Source organism: Wyeomyia smithii, chromosome 2 (genome assembly GCF_029784165.1).
Source record: "Wyeomyia smithii strain HCP4-BCI-WySm-NY-G18 chromosome 2, ASM2978416v1, whole genome shotgun sequence".
Taxonomy (NCBI): Eukaryota; Metazoa; Arthropoda; class Insecta; order Diptera; family Culicidae; genus Wyeomyia; species Wyeomyia smithii.
Window position 1 is genome coordinate 191,012,122 of NC_073695.1, and position 19,469 is coordinate 191,031,590.

The 19,469-nt window shown below is 38.1% G+C and overlaps 1 protein-coding gene across 2 annotated transcripts; it reads right to left on the bottom strand.

Annotated features, from left to right (window-relative positions):
• Window positions 1-5,055: 5,055 nt before the first annotated feature.
• LOC129720722 (palmitoyltransferase Hip14) lies at window positions 5,056-16,430 on the bottom strand. 2 transcript variants are annotated; one of them, XM_055672354.1, is made up of 4 exons: window positions 14,883-16,430; window positions 7,212-7,374; window positions 7,019-7,138; window positions 5,056-6,893 (listed from the first exon to the last, which is right to left on the bottom strand). In XM_055672354.1, the coding sequence occupies exons 1-4, from the start codon at window positions 16,098-16,100 to the stop codon at window positions 6,532-6,534; spliced, it is 1,863 nt and encodes a 620-aa protein (XP_055528329.1). In that variant the 5' UTR covers window positions 16,101-16,430; the 3' UTR covers window positions 5,056-6,531. The 2 variants fall into 2 exon arrangements, with proteins under 2 accessions (XP_055528329.1, XP_055528328.1); XM_055672353.1 differs by having other exon boundaries at window positions 5,056-6,902.
• Window positions 16,431-19,469: the final 3,039 nt, after the last annotated feature.

Below are 19,469 nucleotides of genomic sequence, written 5' to 3' on the forward strand. Positions count from 1 at the left end.
AGGCAGATGAAGAGCTTAGTAAAGGCGAAAAAACGCGGGTACTGGCGGCGGTTCGTAAACGCGTTGTCCAGGGAAACAGCGATGAGCACTCTTTGGGATACCGCCAGGCGCATGCGGAACCTTGACGTTTCGAATAAAGGCGAGGAGTATTCAGATCGCTGGATACTCGATTTTGCCAAAAAGGTCTGTCCAGACTCTGTACCGGAGCAGAAAACCTTTCGCGACGCGTTACTAGTAACTACGGAAGAGCCTCCATTTTCGATGTTGGAATTTTCAATGGCTCTCCTGTCGTGCAACAATAAGGCTCCAGGGTTAGATAGAATAAAATTCAACCTGTTGAAGAATCTACCCGACTCTGCAAAAAGACGCTTGTTGAATTTGTTCAACAAGTTTCTTGAGCTAAATATTGTTCCGCATGACTGGAGGGAGGTAAAAGTCATTGCTATTCGGAAACCCGGGAAACCTGCCTCTGATCACAATTCATATAGGCCGATTGCGATGCTCTCTTGCCTCCGGAAATTAATGGAGAAAATGATCCTCTTACGGTTAGACAAATGGGTCGAAACAAACGGGTTACTTTCAGATACTCAATTTGGCTTTCGCCGGGGCAAAGGGACGAACGATTGCCTAGCGTTGCTTTCTACTGAAATTCAACTAGCCTTTGCTCGAAAAGAGCAAATGGCTTCTGCGTTCATGGATATTAAGGGGGCTTTTGACTCTGTCTCTGTAGAAGTTTTAAGCGCGAAACTTCATTCGCAGGGACTTTCACCAAATTTGAATAACTTTTTGCTCAATTTGTTGTCAGAAAAGCATATGTATTTCTCACATGGCGATTCGACAACTTCCCGAATTAGTTACATGGGCCTCCCCCAGGGCTCATGTTTAAGTCCTCTCTTATATAATTTTTACGTCAATGACATCGATGAATGTCTTGCAAATTCATGCACGCTAAGGCAACTTGCAGACGATAGCGTTGTATCCATTACTGGTGGCAAGGCTAGCGATCTGCAAGGACCATTGCAAGATACCTTAGACAATTTGTCTGAATGGGCTCTTAAGCTGGGTATCGAATTCTCTCCGGAGAAAACTGAGCTGGTCGTTTTTTCTAGGAAGCATAACCCAGCTCAGCTGCAGCTCCTACTAACGGGTAAAACGATCTCTCAGGTTTTAGTCGCTAAATATCTCGGGGTCTGGTTCGACTCCAAATGCACCTGGGCTTGTCATATTAGGTATCTGACACAAAAATGCCAACAGAGGATTAATTTTCTTCGTACGATTACCGGAACTTGGTGGGGTGCTCACCCAGGAGACCTTCTAAGGTTATACCAAACAACGATATTGTCAGTTCTTGAGTACGGCTGTTTCTGCTTTCGCTCCGCCGCGAACACGCACATTATAAAATTAGAGAGAATACAATATCGTTGTTTGCGTATTGCCTTGGGTTGCATGCAGTCGACCCATACGATGAGTCTTGAAGTGTTAGCGGGTATTCTTCCGTTGAAACATCGTTTTTGGAATCTCTCTTACTGGTTGCTAATTCGATGCACAGTTATGAACCCATTAGTAATTAAAAATTTCGAGAGGTTGGTCGACCTTCAATCTCAATCCAGATTTATGACTTTATATTTTGACTATATGGCTCAAGATATTAATCCTTCTTCATACGATTCCTCCAATGTCGCACTTTTAGCTACTTCTAATAATGCTATATTCTTCGACACCACCATGAAACAAGACATTTCTGGTATCCCGGATCAATTGCGACCCCAAGAGATCCCTAAGATTTTTTCCAATAAGTTTAAACATGTTAGTTATGATAGAAGGTTTTTCACTGACGGATCTAATCTAGATGAGTCCACTGGCTTCGGTGTTTTCCACGAAAATTTTACCGCCTCCTACAAACTCGATGCTCCTGCTTCCGTGTACGTCGCAGAACTTGCTGCTATTCAGTACTCTCTTGGAATCATCGAAACCCTACCCATAGACCACTACTTCATCTTCACAGATAGTCTCAGTGCCATTGAGGCTCTGCGATCAATGAAGCCTGTGAAGCACACCCCGTATTTCCTGGGGAAAATACGGCGGTTTTTAAGTGCTTTAACAGATAAAAATTACCGGGTTACCTTAGCGTGGGTCCCTTCTCATTGCTCGATTCCGGGTAACGAAAAGGCTGACTCTTTAGCTAAGGTGGGTGCTATTGACGGCGATATTTATGAAAGACCAATTGCTTATGATGAATTTTATAGCATTTTGCGTCAGAGAACACTCAACAGTTGGCAATCATCATGGAACTCAGATGAACTGGGACGGTGGCTACATTCCATTTTTCCTAAGGTATCGACGAAAGCATGGTTCAAGGGGTTGGATGTAGGTCGGGACTTCATTCGCGTGATGTCCAGACTTATGTCCAATCACTATACGTTAAACACGCATCTCTTTCGTATAGGGCTTGTAGACAGTAATCACTGCGTTTGTGGCGATGGCTACCATGACATCGAGCATGTTGTTTGGTCGTGTACCGAATACTGTGGTGTTAGGTCTGAGCTTATAGATTCCCTTCGGGCCCGAGGAAAACAACCGAACGTACCCGTTAGAGACATTCTGGGAAGCGGTGATCTCCAGTACATGATACAGCTATACGTGTTCATAAAACACGCTGGTATTAAAATATGAAACTCTTCTATCTATTTGTTAGATTACCATTCCCGCTACACGCTGAAATAGCGAACCTATACATTAGAGAAATGACAAGACACTCACCGTTAAGGCAACTGTCAACATCAAAACGGGCGAGTTGTATCATTTTGCATTGCCGTTATCCGTTTTGATGTTGACAGTTGCCTTAACGGTGAGTGTCTTGTCATTTCTCTAATGTATAGGTTCGCTACGCTGAAAGAAGATGATACACTAAGCTGGAGACACTCAAACGAAGACTCGGCATCTTTATGTTCACGCAGACACCTCAGTCCAAACTGCTCAAATAGAACATCACTGCTTAGCCATGTACAAATAAATAAATCGTATAACTCAATATAGTTAAAATCAAAATTGTAACTCCCCTCCTCTCACCTTAAATCCCCACTAGCTCGTAGTCGGCCGCAAAATAAAGAAAAGGCCTCCCTCTTTTCCCTGCTAATTTAGAATTTAAAAAAAATGTACTTGGCTCAGTTAAACATAAATTGTATCGTGCCGTGTCAAATAAACTATTTAAAAACTAGAGTAATATTTCAAACTTAATTCAGACTAATTTAATATTTCTAGCTTATTTCCACGTCCCATACATTTCTTTGGTGGAGATGAACATACTAACCTCAAACCGAGCTAACCATTCCCGAGTGATGCTTTCTTACGGCACTTTGTTTTATATGCGAGGAAAAAGAATAAATCTGCTCAGAACATTCGAAAAAATATGTTTCCTGGAAAATAAAATAAATTCTGAGATAGCCGTTCATGTTTTCAAATACTTTTTCATATTGTATGATCCTGACACACCCAGAGCTTCAACTAATTAGAATAGTTCACAATAATCAACAGCAACTGCGAGTTCGTTCATTTTTAGGTTTTATTCAACTTATACACATACGCGTGTGTGCAATCAATGTGCGGATAGAAGTAAAATCTTGCATTTTGAATCTGTCTGAATATAGTAGATAGTTTCATTTATTTATTACTTATTACGGATTTGTTCAGTATGTATATATTACATCTAGCGGTAGAGATAATGATTTTAGATGTTGCATGCGCTTCTACAGTGGTTTCCTTCAAATTGATGACAGTTTCAGATGGTTTATTACGTTTTCTTAAATTGTAAAACATTTACATTGTATGCTTCAAAATGTATTTTGATCTTGGATTTGTATTTTCAAAGCGAAATGGTGGGTTTCATTTCAGCTGATGTCTGATAATCACATCCTACAGCTCACGTTTGTTTACTTAGCATTGCCGAGCTGCACGCCGTAGAACTTACGTATGACTAGACTGTAAATAACACTGGACATAATATATGCGCTGCTGTTTCGCTGTTTAGTAATTTGCACTATACTGTCACACAAATAAATGCAGAACTGGGAGTGTGAATGTTTACGTTACTAACAGGAGAACTAAAGGATGTATAACTGAAAACCAAAAACAGGTCTATTGATTGTCAAACGGCGTCGTACGCTCTAAGCCGGTTTTACTGATTTTAGAAATCAATAGATCTAAATTCCTACCGTACAAACAGCAACAGATGTTCGACTATTCGAATGCTAACATTTAACATGAATTTGGGAGGATTGGTTTTATTACAGCGTGCAATACAACCAATTTATAATTGCCACACCATTAGAACAATCTACCGCGCTGGTACAGGGAAGAAACAGATTTTTGTGCTGCACTTGATTTCAGTTCAGTATGCAGCGCACTATCCTTGGAATACATTGTGTTTTCTTAGTTAATGTTGGCTCTAGATATTTGGAAACAGTTGCGTAGGTTTTTGATCACACCGAACCAAAACATACAGGGGAACATAATGACATTAAACATTTTTACAAGATCGATTGAGAAGAACCTAGTTTTGCGAAAATTAGTTAACTGGAATGCTCCATTTCGAAAAACAAAAAAAAATTTTTTTGATTGTATACATTCCGAAAAAAATACTGGATCTGATAAAGCGCCAAAAATCGTTTCATAAGCAGAAAAAGACAACTGAATTTGAAAAATAGATAAATCATCAATCACAACTAATTGCAAGTAAATGTTTACTTTACGAACTAATTTCATTTTTGTCACATGACTTACATTTTAAGTTTTAGTAAAGCGGGCAATGTATGCAGTTTGCGAGGATGCGAAAATGAACGGGAATAGAAGGTGTGACTTTTAGGCTTAGAAAAAATTTTCCCTCGTCCAGACGGGACTCGAACCCGCAATCTCCGTTGTCTCCGGCAAGGTGTTTTGGCCAATTAAACTACTGGGATAGGTATAAATAGTTCTAAACCAAAGTCGAATCACCCTCTACTATTGTGTTCCCGTATCTCAGCACGCCAACGATGAACTGCACACACTGCCCGGTGGGAGTTTATTTTTTTTTTTTATAACTGAGAGAGTGATCTCTTCACGCACACAGTGTATAATGACTTATTATATCTACAGCGGCGCAAGCGATGGGACACCTCAGTCGGTGGCTAGACTCCGAACGCGTATCACGGAAGAGCTCCGTTGGCTAGATTTACTTTACGAACTAATTTAATTTTTGTCATATGACTTACATTTTAAGTTTTAGTTAAGCGGGGAATGTATGCAGTTTGCGAGGATGCGAAAATGAACGGGAATAGAAGGTGTGACTTTTAGGCTTAGAAAAAATTTTCCCTCGTCCAGACGGGACTCGAACCCGCAATCTCCGTTGTCTCCGGCAAGGTGTTTTGGCCAATTAAACTACTGGGGAAGGTATAAATAGTTCTAAACCAAAGTCGAATCACCCTCTACTATTGTGTTCCCGTATCTCAGCACGCCAACGATGAACTGCACACACTGCCCGGTGGGAGTTTATTTTTTATAACAGAGATAACTAAAACTTAGCCTTAGTTCGTAAAGTAAAGCCTAAAAGTAAAGTAAAGTAAAGCCTAAAAGTCACACCTTCTATTCCCGTTCATTTTCGCATCCTCGCAAACTGCATACATTGCCCGCTTTACTAAAACTTAAAATGTAAGTCATATGACAAAAATGGAATTAGTTCGTAAAGTAAAGCCTAAAAGTAAAGTAAAGTAAAGCCTAAAAGTCACACCTTCTATTCCCGTTCATTTTCGCATCCTCGCAAACTGCATACATTGCCCGCTTTACTAAAACTTAAAATGTAAGTCATATGACAAAAATGAAATTAGTTCGTAAAGTAAAGCCTAAAAGTAAAGTAAAGTAAAGCCTAAAAGTCACACCTTCTATTCCCGTTCATTTTCGCATCCTCGCAAACTGCATACATTGCCCGCTTTACTAAGTAAATGTTTACCTTCGAGAAATATTTAAATATAGAAAGCTAGCTGTTGGAAATGTTTACATGCTATCTAAGAGGGTTTAGTTATTTTCCTATTGCTTAACGGTTTTTAATATTTTTGTGATTTATACGAAATATAAATTTGTGTCTTTATTCATATTTTTCAAACCATAGCTTTCTATGCAGTCCTTATTAAGCACATTTATTGGATACACTCAGGCTGGTTTATTCTTAACCAAAACTTTACTACAAACTATTAACAACTTTACAGGCCAAACAACTTTTTCGCATAAGTGTTTTCAATGCCATCTCATCTAGACTAACGAGAGCCATCGTTAGAACTTTAAGGCTCCCTCCGATTCCCCAATAACGATATCTATTCCGTCAACAACACTTACCGTTAGATTAATTTGCTCTTCAGGCCGTTCTGAAGCATCCTTTCGATCACCTGTCGTTTCAGCTCCTGTTCTAACTGCCTCGTCAACCTCAACGATTGCTGGTTTGTTCGTTCTTTCTTCGTTTTCCGACTGTGACACCGTTCCTTCCTGCTGCTGTTGCTGCTACACTCAGACATACTGAAAGTTATCTGGACGAAGCAATGGCTCATATTCCACATGCTTATCAAAATCAAAGTACTGCATCCAGTCTGTCTGCAGCGGTTGAACCAATCCGAAACAGCTGCACTCCAGAAAGTCGAACAGATTTCGAATTGGACCACGCGTGAACGGACTTTTTCCTCCCTTTGCTTGAAAGTGACGGTATCGACCTCGGTTCATTCGTTCATTCGTTGTCATACCAAGGCAAACAACTTGATAGGTTTGACAAATGGTAAGCACAGTTACCCAGGACATATGAAGCAGTGCGTTGGCAGTCACCCAGCCAACCCATGGGTTGCATGATCCAATGGCCACCATGGCGTTCCACAAACCTGACAAAACTTAAGACCATTAATGAGTAATTCCATGCAATATGGTAAAAAATTAATTTCAAGAACGGTCCGAATAGATTCGCAAATTTCTAATATCTTTTAACAATGGAGCCGGTTGTACTTACCTTCGTCCATATTTACGTTACAAGCTTGAACGTAAAAGTTCGCACCACCATATAGCATCCACGCGCACATAATTAGCAGCATCCAAAGGAATCCCATAAAGTATTTGTGATTTTTAGCGCCTTGATGAAACGAATTGGAAAAAAAAATTTGTTAGGTAATAAAAACTAGGTACAACTTGACTATACAACTCACCAATACAATTTCCCACCCATGGACAGTGATGATCAAAACGGGCTACACACCGGTCACATACTGAACAGTGCTTCGACCTGACCGGACGGCGAACAAGGCAGGCGGAACAAAAAGCGGACGGTTCGAAGCCACCACCACCGCGCTCCGAAAGTTCGATAATTGTCTGCGAAAAAAAAACACAAATTTAAACAATGAACAAAGAATATAAAAAAGCATGCAGGCACAAAAATATCTAACGCTTTTGAATCACATTGACAAAAAACATTATTTTGGTTTGATGCGCTCTATTTACATTGAAATAGGAACGTTTTTGCCTTTCTCCTAGAGAGGTATAGCAATCACTTGCAAAACCGAAAGTATAAAAGTGCTCCAAAGCGCCGAATGGCATATATCACTCGACTCAGCTCGACGAGCTGAGCATTTTCTGTATGTGTGTGTGTGTATGTGCAGATTTTTATTCTCACTCACTTTTCTCAGAGATGGCTGGACCGATTTTCATGAAATTAATTGCAAATGAAAGGTCTTGTTGTCCCATAAGACCCTATTAAATTTCATTGTAATCGGATTTTTAGTTTAGAGGTTATGTTTCAAAATAAAAATCATGAAACATCATTATCTCGAAAACTACACAACCGACCGATTTGAAAATTAATTTCAAATGAACGGGCTACCTGAAAAACCCTTAACTTTTGAATTTCATAAAGATTGAACTTGTGGTTCAAAAGTTATGACAAGAAACGTGTTTTGGAGACTACTTAATCTCTCATATTTCTCAGAGATGGCTGAACCGATTTTCATAAAATCAGTGTCAAATGGAAGGTTCAGTTGCCCCATAAAACCCTATTGATTTGTTTTGCAATCGGACTATTACTTTGCCTGTTATGTTTAAAAATGTGAAATCCAGCTATGAAGAGGAACATATTCCAAAGACTACTTGAACTCACTCACTTTTCTCAGAGATGGCTGACCCGATTTCCACAAAATTAGTGTCAACTAATAAGTCTAGCTGCCTCGTAACACCCTATTGAATTTTACTGCAATCGGACTGTAACTTCGTCTGTAAAGTACTAAAATGTGAAAATCACGAAACTTTTTTTTTAACGGGGGGGGGGGAATGTTTTTTTTTTTTATTCTCGCTTATTTTCCGTCGGTCTAGTTCCGCCCCTGTTGTGGCCAATCACCGACGCCCAGGGAGGCGACTCCACACCCAGGACCCTAACTCACGACCCGTTTATTAACGGACCGGCGCCAACGGCTTTACTTCCTCATGCGATGGAAGGCGTTATCCCAGAGATTTTTCGCTTCAGAAAATCTCCCGGTGTCGGCTAGGATTGAATCTAAACCAGTTGGGTTGGTTGTGAGTGGATCACGCCACCTCACAACCATCGACACCTATGTCGGCGGTGGGATTCGAACCCAGGCGTCGAGCGTGGTTGGCGGAGACGTTACCAACCACACTAGGCCGGGGGGGGAATGTTTGTAATGATTTATTTATGTACTAATATCTATTCAGAATTAGTATTGTGTGTTCTGCCACAAATGGTGACATTTCAACACTATTATATGTATGTATTTGTACGCTTTTTATATTATTGAATGTTATTAGCTTTCGCAGTTAAGTTAATGTAATTGTAGGAAAATTATTAAACCTACTTGTCAAGGAGAAAAAAAAGGAATAAAACAAAACTTAAAATAAACTTAAAACTATCTTACTGACTTTAAAGTGAGCTAATCGTTGTAATTGAGGATTGCTACGATTTTTGTCGGAATTTGTTGATAATTTGGCTTGACATATTTTCTAATGTTTCTACATTAGTGAGCCTATGTAGCTCATTCGTGCTAAACCAGGGAGGGCGCTTCAAAATCATTTTCAAAAGTTTATTCTGAATCCTTTGAAGTGTCTTCTTCCTGGTTGCACAACAACTTGTCCAGATGGGAACTGCATATAACATTGCTGGCCTAAATATTTGTTTGTAAATTAACAGTTTATTCTTGAGACAAAGTCTAGAAGTCCTGTTGATAAGAGGATATAAACATTTGATATACTTATTGCACTTTGACTGGATATTTTCAATGTGCTCCTTGAAAGTAAGATTCTTATCATAAATTAGCCCTAAGTATTTCACTTGATCAGACCAATTTAAGACCACACCGTTCATCTTAATAACGTGGTTATGGGTGGGTTTGAGAAATGAAACTCTTGGCTTATGAGGAAAAATAATAAACTGTGTTTTAGAAGCATTAGGGGAAATCTTCCATTTCTGCAAGTATGAAGAAAATATATCTAAACTTTTTTGTAGCCGACTGCATATAACACGAAGGCTTTTTCCTTTTGCGGAAATGGTTGTATCGTCACAAAACAAAGATTTCTCACAACCTGGTGGTAAATCAGGAAGATCAGAAGTAAAAATGTTATATAAGATTGGGCCCAAGATACTCCCCTGAGGCACACCAGCTCTAACAGGCAATCTATTAGATTTACCATTTAGATAGTTAACCTGAAGAGTGCGGTCAGTTAAATAACTTTGTATCATTTTTGTAAGGTAAAGCAGAAAACTGAAATTTGACATTTTAGCTTTAAACCTTTATGCCAAACACTGTCGAATGCCTTTTCTATATCTAGAAGCGCAGCTCCAGTCGAATAGCCTTCAGATTTATTAGTTCGAATCATATTTGTTACTCTAAGTAACTGATGAGTAGTGGAATGCCCATGGCGAAAACCAAACTGCTCATTTGCAAAAATTGAGTTCTCATTAATATGTGTTATCATTCTATTAAGAATTATTCTTTCAAAAAGTTTGCTAATAGAGGAAAGTAAACTAATTGGTCGATAACTTGATGCCTCAGCTGGATTCTTTTCGGGTTTTAAAATTGGAGTGACTTTGGCATTTTTCCATTTCATAGGAAAATGTGCTAGTGCAAAGCATCTGTTAAAAATTTTTACCAAGAAATTTAAAGAGTTTTCGGGAAGTCTTTTAATAAGGATATAGAAAATCCCATCATCTCCTGGTGCTTTCATGTTTTTGAATTTTTTGAGAATAGTACGCACCTCATTCAAGTTTGTTTCCGATACCTCTTCAGAAAAAAATTCTTGGGTGGTGATCTTATCATACTTTTGGTTTACTTCATTTTCAATAGGACTTACTACGTTCAAATTGGAGTTATGAACGCTCTCAAACTGCTGAGCAAGTTTTTGAGATTTTTGTTCATTCGTTAAAAAAATGCAATCACCATCTTTGAGACTGGAATGGGCTTCGAAGATTTCTTAAGAACTTTCGAAAGTTTCCAGAAAGGTTTTGAATAAGGTTTTAGTTGTTCAACTTTTCTCATGAAATTCACATTTCGCAAGAGAGTGAATCTATGTTTAATTTCCTTTTGTAATTCTTGAAAAATAATTTTCAAAGCAGGATCACGAGATCTTTGGTATTGACGTCTCCGTATGTTCTTCGAACGTATTAGAAGGTGAAGTTCACTGTCAATAATTGGTGCATTAAATTTCACTCCAGCCTTAGGAACTGATAAATTCCAGGCATTGAGTATTAAGCTGCTAAAATTATCTAATGCTCTGTCAATGTCAGCACTATTTTGTAAACTAATATCATCATTCAAATTTTCCTCGATCGTAGAACGATATCTATCCCAATTAGTCTTGTGATAATTTAACACAGATCTAGTGGGATTTAAAATAGTTTCATGGGAAATAGAAAATGTTATGGGAAGATGATCAGAATCAAAGTCAGCATGAGTTAATGAATCACTGCATGAATGACGTTGATTTGTTAGTACCAAATCAATTGTAGATGGATTCCTAACAGAAGAATAACATGTAGGACCATTTGGAAATAAAACTGAATAATATCCAGCCGAGCAATCATTAAATATTTTTCCATTGGAATTGCTTTGAGCATTATTCCAAGATCGATGTTTCGCATTAAAATCACCGATGATTAAAAATTTAGATTTATTTCTTGTGAGTTTTTGCAAATCTCCCTTGAAATAATTTTTTCGCTCACCAGTGCATTGAAAAGGCAAATACACTGCGGCTATAAATAAAATGCCAATACTTGTTTCAATTTCAATTCCCAAACTCTCGATAACTCTGGTTTCAAGATGGGGTAAAACACGATGTTTTATTCGACGGTGGATAACTATTGCAACTCCACCACCGGCAACATCAAATCTATCAAACCTATGAACTATATAATTTAGGTTCTTTTTTAGTTTAATATTTGGCTTTAAAAGCCTTTCAGTCACAACTGCAATATGCACATTGTGGACTGTTAAAAAATTTAAAAATTCATCCTCTTTCGCTTTTAAAGAGCGAGCATTCCAATTTATAAAATTTTCAGCATTATTTAAAATCATTGCTGAATTTCAATTTCATAACAATATTAGTTGTAAATTTTATACCTTCTTGAACAGCCTCGTACATCGAGTTACAGTTCAACAAAACGGACATTAACTGCAGCATGGATTGTTGTAGGTATTCAATCTTTTCTGGAGTTGGCCTACCTAAATCAATACTTGCTGACTTTTTAGCACCAAACACGAATGGTTTGTTACTGTTTGAAATTGAAATATTACCTGTAAGGACACTGGCATATGAACAGCCTGGTGTTGCCTGAACAGGATTTTTTGTCTGAAATTTGTTATCTGAATTTAAATTATTACCTACAGACACACCTGCTTATGAAAGTGCTGGTGATGCCTGAACAGTATTGAAAGTCTTTTGATTACCCACATTGACAACAGGTTGTTTAGAATTCCTACGTTGTCTAGAAGCAATAATTTTTGACCTTACAGGACAATTAAAGAAATTAGATTTGTGATTTCCCCCACAATTTACACATTTGAAACTATTAGTGTTCTCTTTCACGGGGCAGATATCTTTCGTGTGACCAGTGTCTCCACAAATCATACATTTTGCTGCCATATGGCAGTTTCGAGTTCTATGACCATAGGCTTGACAATTCCGACATTGAGTAAGATTATGGATTTCTCCATGTCTCTTGAAATTTTCCCACTTTATTCGCACGTTAAATAAAACACGTGCTGTTTCCAAACATTTCAAATTATTTACTTTGGTACGATCAAAATGTACTAAATCATTTTCCTGGTGTATTCCAGTTTGATTAATTTTGGCATTTGCCTTTCGTTTCATCAAAATTACTTGGTTGGGAGCAAAACCAAGTGATTCTGACAAACATTCTTTAATTTCCTCAGCCTTAAATGGTCTCTCGTTTTTGGCATCAAAAGAATAAAATTTATACATCTTTTCAGTCAAATACTGTAAAAGATGTTTATGGCCATCAAGAGATTCGGCCAAAATACGAATTTTGCCTTGGCGGCCAATTTGAAAATTAACTTTGACATCCGACAGAAATGATGAAAGTTCTGATCGAAATGCTTTTAAATTTGCTAAATCACGAAACTTCATTATCTCAAAAACTACACAACCGATTTGATCAATACTATTATCAGATGAGCGGGCTAGTTAAGGGTTAACTGATGAATTATGATTGAACACGCGGTTTCAAAGTTTGGCTGCCCTATACGTTCCCATTTCATTTGATTATAATTGAACTTAAGCCACCGTTATGTATTAAATTGTTAATAAAACAATGAAAGTCTATTATTTCACATGACTTAATTGAACATAACTAGTGTCATACAAACGAGTCATCTTTTAAACTTACAAATAACAAACTTCATAACAAATTGATATGTGGCTCAAAAGTAATGGAAAGAAAAGAAATTCAAAGACTATTTAAAACTATACCTGCTTTGATTGATATATTTATGTGGCCTCAACATAATTTAAATGTGGTTTTGTACTATTTGAACGTTCCAAAGTCATTGATTCCTTGCGATGTGTTCAAAGTCTGCAAATGCACGACGAATCGGCCATAGGATATGATCAAAGTCAAAAGACAAATCGTTTGGTTTATCGGTTTTATTGTTTTTATCGAAATGACAACATTCTCGACTTTTGGCTTCTGTACATCGCCCTAATTCTGAATGTATTCATATTGGGTGGTATTCGGTCATTTTCAGCAAATTTTCTGGCATCAATCTAACACCGGAAATACCCATATTGGAAGGTATTTAGTTATTTTGGTTGTTTTTCAGAAAATAACAGTGGTCGTCTTTAAATTCAAAATGGTGTCAGGGGTCAATGTTTGGTTTCTATGCATCATCTCGATTACGGAAATATCCATGTTGAGTTTTATTTGGTCATTTTCGACTGTTTCCTATAAGTTGCCATTTAGCGATTCAAAATGTTCACAAACCGGAAGTCGCCATCTTGGATTTCAAAATGGTATTTAATATAATTTCTGGCCTCTGAGCGTCATTCTGGTTGAAAAAAAAAACCATATTGGGTGTAATTTGATCATTTTCGATTTCAGCTGCTGTGTATCATTCTAGATCCGGAGATACTCATGTTAGACGGAAATCGGCCATTTTTGGCTGTTTTCCAGAAACCACCAGTTGCCATCCTACAATTCATAATGGTGTCTGAAGTCGATTTGTGGCTCCAGTGCATCATTATGATTCCGAAAATACCCATATTGGGTGGTATTTGGGGGTTTGCCGCTGGTTTTCCGTAGCCGGAAGTCGCCATATTAGAATTCAAAATGGTATCTGTGGTCGAATTTAGCTCCTGTGTATCTTTCTTGTTGTCCCCGTGGCTCTGTGGTTAGCGATGTCGAGGATCTTTTTGAACTGGAAATTTTCTCGACTCAGCACTGGGGCACGGTGTATCGTTGTACTTATCCTACACATGCAAAATGTGCCAAAAACAATATCCAAAATGTTGCCTGAGGTCGATTATGGAACATATTTGTTACCACTAAAAACATTCACCTGCCAAATATGGTTCCATTTAGTTGGTTAGTTCACGAGATGTGCAGAAATTTGTGCAGAAACATGTGCTTCCATAAGAGGGAGGTACGTCGAACCATTATGGACATATTTATTACCCTTTAAAATATCCACATGCCAAATTCGGTTTCATTTGCTTGGTTTGTTCTTGAGTTGTGCAGAAATGTATGTTTCATTTGTATTGGACCCCTCCTTTCCAGAAGAGGGAGGGGTCTCAAACTGTCATAGGAACCTTTATCGGGACCAAAAACCCCTACATACAAATTTTCACGTCGATCGGTTCGGTAGTTTTCGAGCCTATATGGATCAAACAGACAGACAGACCGGACTACATTTTTATATGTATAGATTACAACATCAATATTTTAGAACCTAAAGAGTGACATACATTTATTGGATTGAAGCGTTCATGTAAATCTATTTTTACAAATAAAAGTTTGAATGAGAAAAGCTGGGTTTGACCGCTAGGTGGATTAATTTAGGTTTTTTATTCTTCAAACAGAACAGTAAATGATGCATTTTGGCTTCACGCATCATCATGAGCAAAAATGTACACATGAATTACGATCGTCACGAATGAAATAGCACTGATGTTCTTTGAGTAATGAACAGAAACATTGTTTGAATTAATTATGCGTAACTCTATGTCATTAAATTTTGGTATTCGCATTTCAATTTATTTTTTAAATTCTAAAAAAGTCGAAAAAGGAGCTATTATTTACGTGTCGAAATTTTGCTGTAGCTATAAGAAAGATCTAGCATATTTTTTTCATTTGAACTCCAACTTACTCTGAACCTCTGCTCCTGCGTCGGTTGGATAACACCCGGATCACCTCTCCACGACTTCAAGAAGCACACCCACAGCCCGGCGCTGCAGGTCAGGAACGATAACGAAGCCAGAAAGGACACGGTCGGTGCGATATAGGTCAACCAGGTAACGTAGAACCAAAGCTTGGTGGCCATGTACACGCTGAGCGGAAGAAGCGCCATCAACGTTTCATCGAACAGCGTTTGGCCAATCGTATGCGAGACCGCATACAGACATCCAAGTAGAAATACTTTGATAATAATCAAAGTCTCGGCGCAGAAGATCAAACCGGCCAGATAGAATACTAGGAACGGAGTCGCTATCATGCTCCACCAGCGGAAGCGCTTATCCAATGTGAAGCGAACAATAAAATTACGTCGCTGAGATTGCTGCGTTAGCTCTCGCACTTTTTCCGACACTTTGGAACCGATCCAAATAGAGCCTAGATGCGGTTGCAGCATGGTGAGCGGAGTGTCACCGCGAAGATTAGGAATTTCCAGGCTTGACTTTCCCTTCAAGATAAGCGTACTGACTGCGGTGGCGTTGCGAGCTAAAATACCCCAATGCAAAGCTGTATTTCCATGGGTATGATCAGCGAGGCTTGGATTGGCTCCAAGAGTGAGCAATAGTCGGACGGGATCTAGTGCAGAAATTTTCCAAGCTGCCCACATAAGCGCTGTCATTCCTCCACGATCTTGCAGATCTGGATTGACTCCACGAGCAATGAAATAAGCCACCAGCGCTGTGTGACCAAACTGAGCTGCTAAATGAATACAGGAGCAGCCTTCTGCATCTCTTAAGCTTGGATCTGCTCCAGCCGCTAATAGTAGAACAACCGCCCCCAGGTGACCCTGTCTGGTGGCCCAATGCAAAGGCGTCGCATTCAATTCACCTCCGACTGCATCTACTATCGCACCTTTATCCAAAAAGTACTTGATAATGTCTTTTCTATTGTTAATAGCTGCCCAATGCAAAAGCGTGACCGTTTCACTATCTGGTTGATTTACATCCCATCCGGCTTCGATTAATTCTTTCACACGACCTATGGCACCGAACTGTGTCGCCTTCACTATATCAAATCCACTGTAGTCATGTTCTACCGGAGCAACTGCTGATTCATGCGATATCAGCCCATGCCGATCAGTTCGTTCCGGTTCAGAGCAACCACCGGCAGCGGCACTGCAGGCGCTTTGGTACATAATCCTAGGCAATCGATGATTTCCACGAAAATAATTCTCAGCCCTCAGTCACCGTAGCCTTCAGCCGAACACTGGAGGGAAAACCAACAACCACCCTCTCAAAACAAACTCAATCCATCACCTTCTAAATTCGTTTTAATCGCTCTGCAATTACAGCACTAATCTCTACTATGATGTTACTATTTATCGCACGCTACTAATGATAGTAATTCGTGTTACACAGCAGCAACAAAGCGCACCACTTTTATCAAGTTTATAAACTCGTGAAAATTTCGATTTTTCTCCTCTATGATTTGCTAGCAGCGAAAATTATCTTGGGAACATCCTGAAAGTGAAATCACTTTTTGACAGCTATAAATCATACACACGCTCAATACACACAACACAAACATTTGAAAAACTCGACTCAAACTACAGATGGTGTAAGAAAAGCAGGAACTGGACGTGGAGTGAATTAATGGCGTTTTAAGTTACTTTTTTATTTTACTGAAATCGATAATGTTGCTGAATCATGGTTTTCGTTAATTTTTTTACTGAACTCTCATAGCGAGTTTCTTTATTTCCTGAGCGCATCTAGTTTTAACCTGGAGCCTGCTATCATTCACGCGGTGAAGAGCATTTATATAGAAAATTATTCGCGCTTTGAAGAGCATTTTAAAAGCGAAATGCTCTTTCATAGTTGCTAGATCAATTCCGCTGTAACTGAACAATTTTCACAGACATGAATAAGGTTTTGCTTGCTTTTGGCAACACGCCCATTCAGACTATCCAGCTTTTTGCGCATCATAATGGCGGTCGCTATAATGCGTGTTCGTAATATGCGAACCTCTCTGCTTACGTCAGATTTGCGATTTCTGAAACATTGGCAACACAAATGTTGCCAGATATATTTTTCTTTTGACAAAATATATGAAGACTTCAAACTGACGTAAGCAGAGTTGTCAAAAGGGTGGGTAATTAATTACGAACTTTGCATTATAGCGTCCGCCATTATGGCGCGTAAAAAACTGGATACACAATCAAAACCTACGGGGAAATAACTGGGTATAGAATTGCATCCTGATTGGTTGAAATTTAAAGCCCCGAGTGTGTTAGAATTTATCATCAGGCTTACAGTGGAAGGCAGTGTTACTGTTTTGTTGTTTTAATTTATGTTTTTTTTTATGATTTCATCTGTTATAATCTAAAATATTTTCAAATCAACATTCAAAATAAAGTACAAAGCGTACAAATACAAGTGAGAGATCTGATATCAATTACCAAAAGATCCAAAAGTGCGCAAGAAGTAAGTACGGTTTTGCGTGAAGCATAAGAACAACATACTGCTGCTCAATGTCGCAAAGTGTACTGTGAGCTTATTTCCACTTTTGAATCCGTTCCGGATTATGATTGGAACATACCTTTTGAGGCACATTACTTGTGCGAAGAGTACAATTGGGTTGTTTAGCTACTCACGAATATCTGATTTTTATATATCGGGTAAAAGAGTGTAATTTTTCAGCAAAACGTGATTTTTTGAAATTTTATATCATTGTTCTTCGATTTTTAAATGAAAAAAAATCTCTTCAAATCGCTACAATGACAGTTGGTATATATGTGCAAACTGTCACTGTAGCGGTTTCGAGCAAATTTCGAGCTGTTTAATTAGTGATTTAAAAATTGAAGGACAACGATAGAAAAATTTTGAAAATCACGTTTTGCTTAGAAAATGCAGCTCTTTCAGATGACATAAAAACTTATAAAGCTAAACAACCCAATTCAGATGGTTCAATAAATGAAATTTAATCGCTGATGGATGGCACACTTGATTTTAGGGATATTAGAGATACAGATTTTCCGGTAACCCTCAGACGGTAAAACCGCAGACAGACGTTCAAGCTGAGTTCCAAACTTGTGTACTTTTTTTAGTACTAGCAATTCGACAAGATAGCGGTACCAGTGACAGCGAAAAAAAGTATTGCAGCAATAAGGTCACCAGGCAGCACAATGATTTAAGTTCAACAATCATACCTGGAAATTTGTATGATGAAACTGTTGAGTATCGTTAGAGAACAGATTGATCTTCAACATGCAACTCAGTTTGTATCAATTGTGCGATTAGTAATAAGAGTTTAAAGTTCATTTTTTTTAAGGTAAAAACTGACTTCTCTCAACCGATAATGGGTTAATCAGCGGTAAGTCAACGAATGAATATTTGATTATCGTTTAGTCGTAGTTGAACAGTCGTTTATTATTCATTTAATAGATATACTTGACTACATACTGGCATGATTTCAAATATTAAAGCACGGACGACGGTTTCACGAATACACAGCCGCGCAGTAATACGGACGGCTCATTAACTTACAAGAGAACATTGTGGATACATTTTATGTTGAAGACGACTGCTTCAATAATTCCAGGTGGGACGACTCACGAATGTAGCTGACGTGAATGCAGAATCAGTCGACATAACCAAGTTCTGCTTTTTGGCTAATAGGGTGTTTTAGGGGTATTTCACTAACGTACACACTCAGTCAGATAGTAAAAGTTCGGTAATTATTATTACAATTCCAATCGGTAAGTTTGAGAAAATACAGAGTAGTTTGTAAAATTGATATAACTTTACATATTTTCTGTATTCAGCAAATGATTTTACTGAATACTGCTATATTTTCAACTGAACTGTTCGGTATATTAAACTTTTACCGAATATTGGTAAAAAACTACCACGACCAACTAAATAGCTGTCAATTTTTTTCTATTCGTTGTTCTCGTTCTGGTTGTCAAATCACATTCTCGGTTCCGTTTGAACATTGAAGTTCCTACGAAAAAATGGAGAATTTTCTCCAACAACTTCAGCTAAAAGATGATCGCATAGTACAAATTTTTCGTAAGTATATAATAACAAAATTTGTAAATATTTTAGACATCAAACCATTACCTAATTTGCCTCTACTCCCGAGCATCTGTTGCATGCTACGTAAATAGTTTACACCGCCTTGTTAATGGACACACCCGGAAGATCTTCGGCTTTGAAACTATGAGCACAACTAGCATGAAGGTTAATTGATTTTCACCCTGACAAATTTGGTGCGGCGAGCGTCGGTTTTTTATTTTTTTTTTATTTTTAATAGGTAAAATTTTTAATAATATTTGAATAAAAATATTTTTTATCAAAACAATGATACATCATATTTCTGGTTTACTTATTGTGAATTCAGTTCAATACTGGATTCATCCGGTGATATTCTGCCAGTTTTTTACACATGGGTGATGCAACGAATCTCTAATTATAATCGATCACCCCTCGCAACCAGGGCTACCAAGTATACATGATTTTTGACCACGAAACAGAAATGATATAGAATACAGAATTCATACAGAATT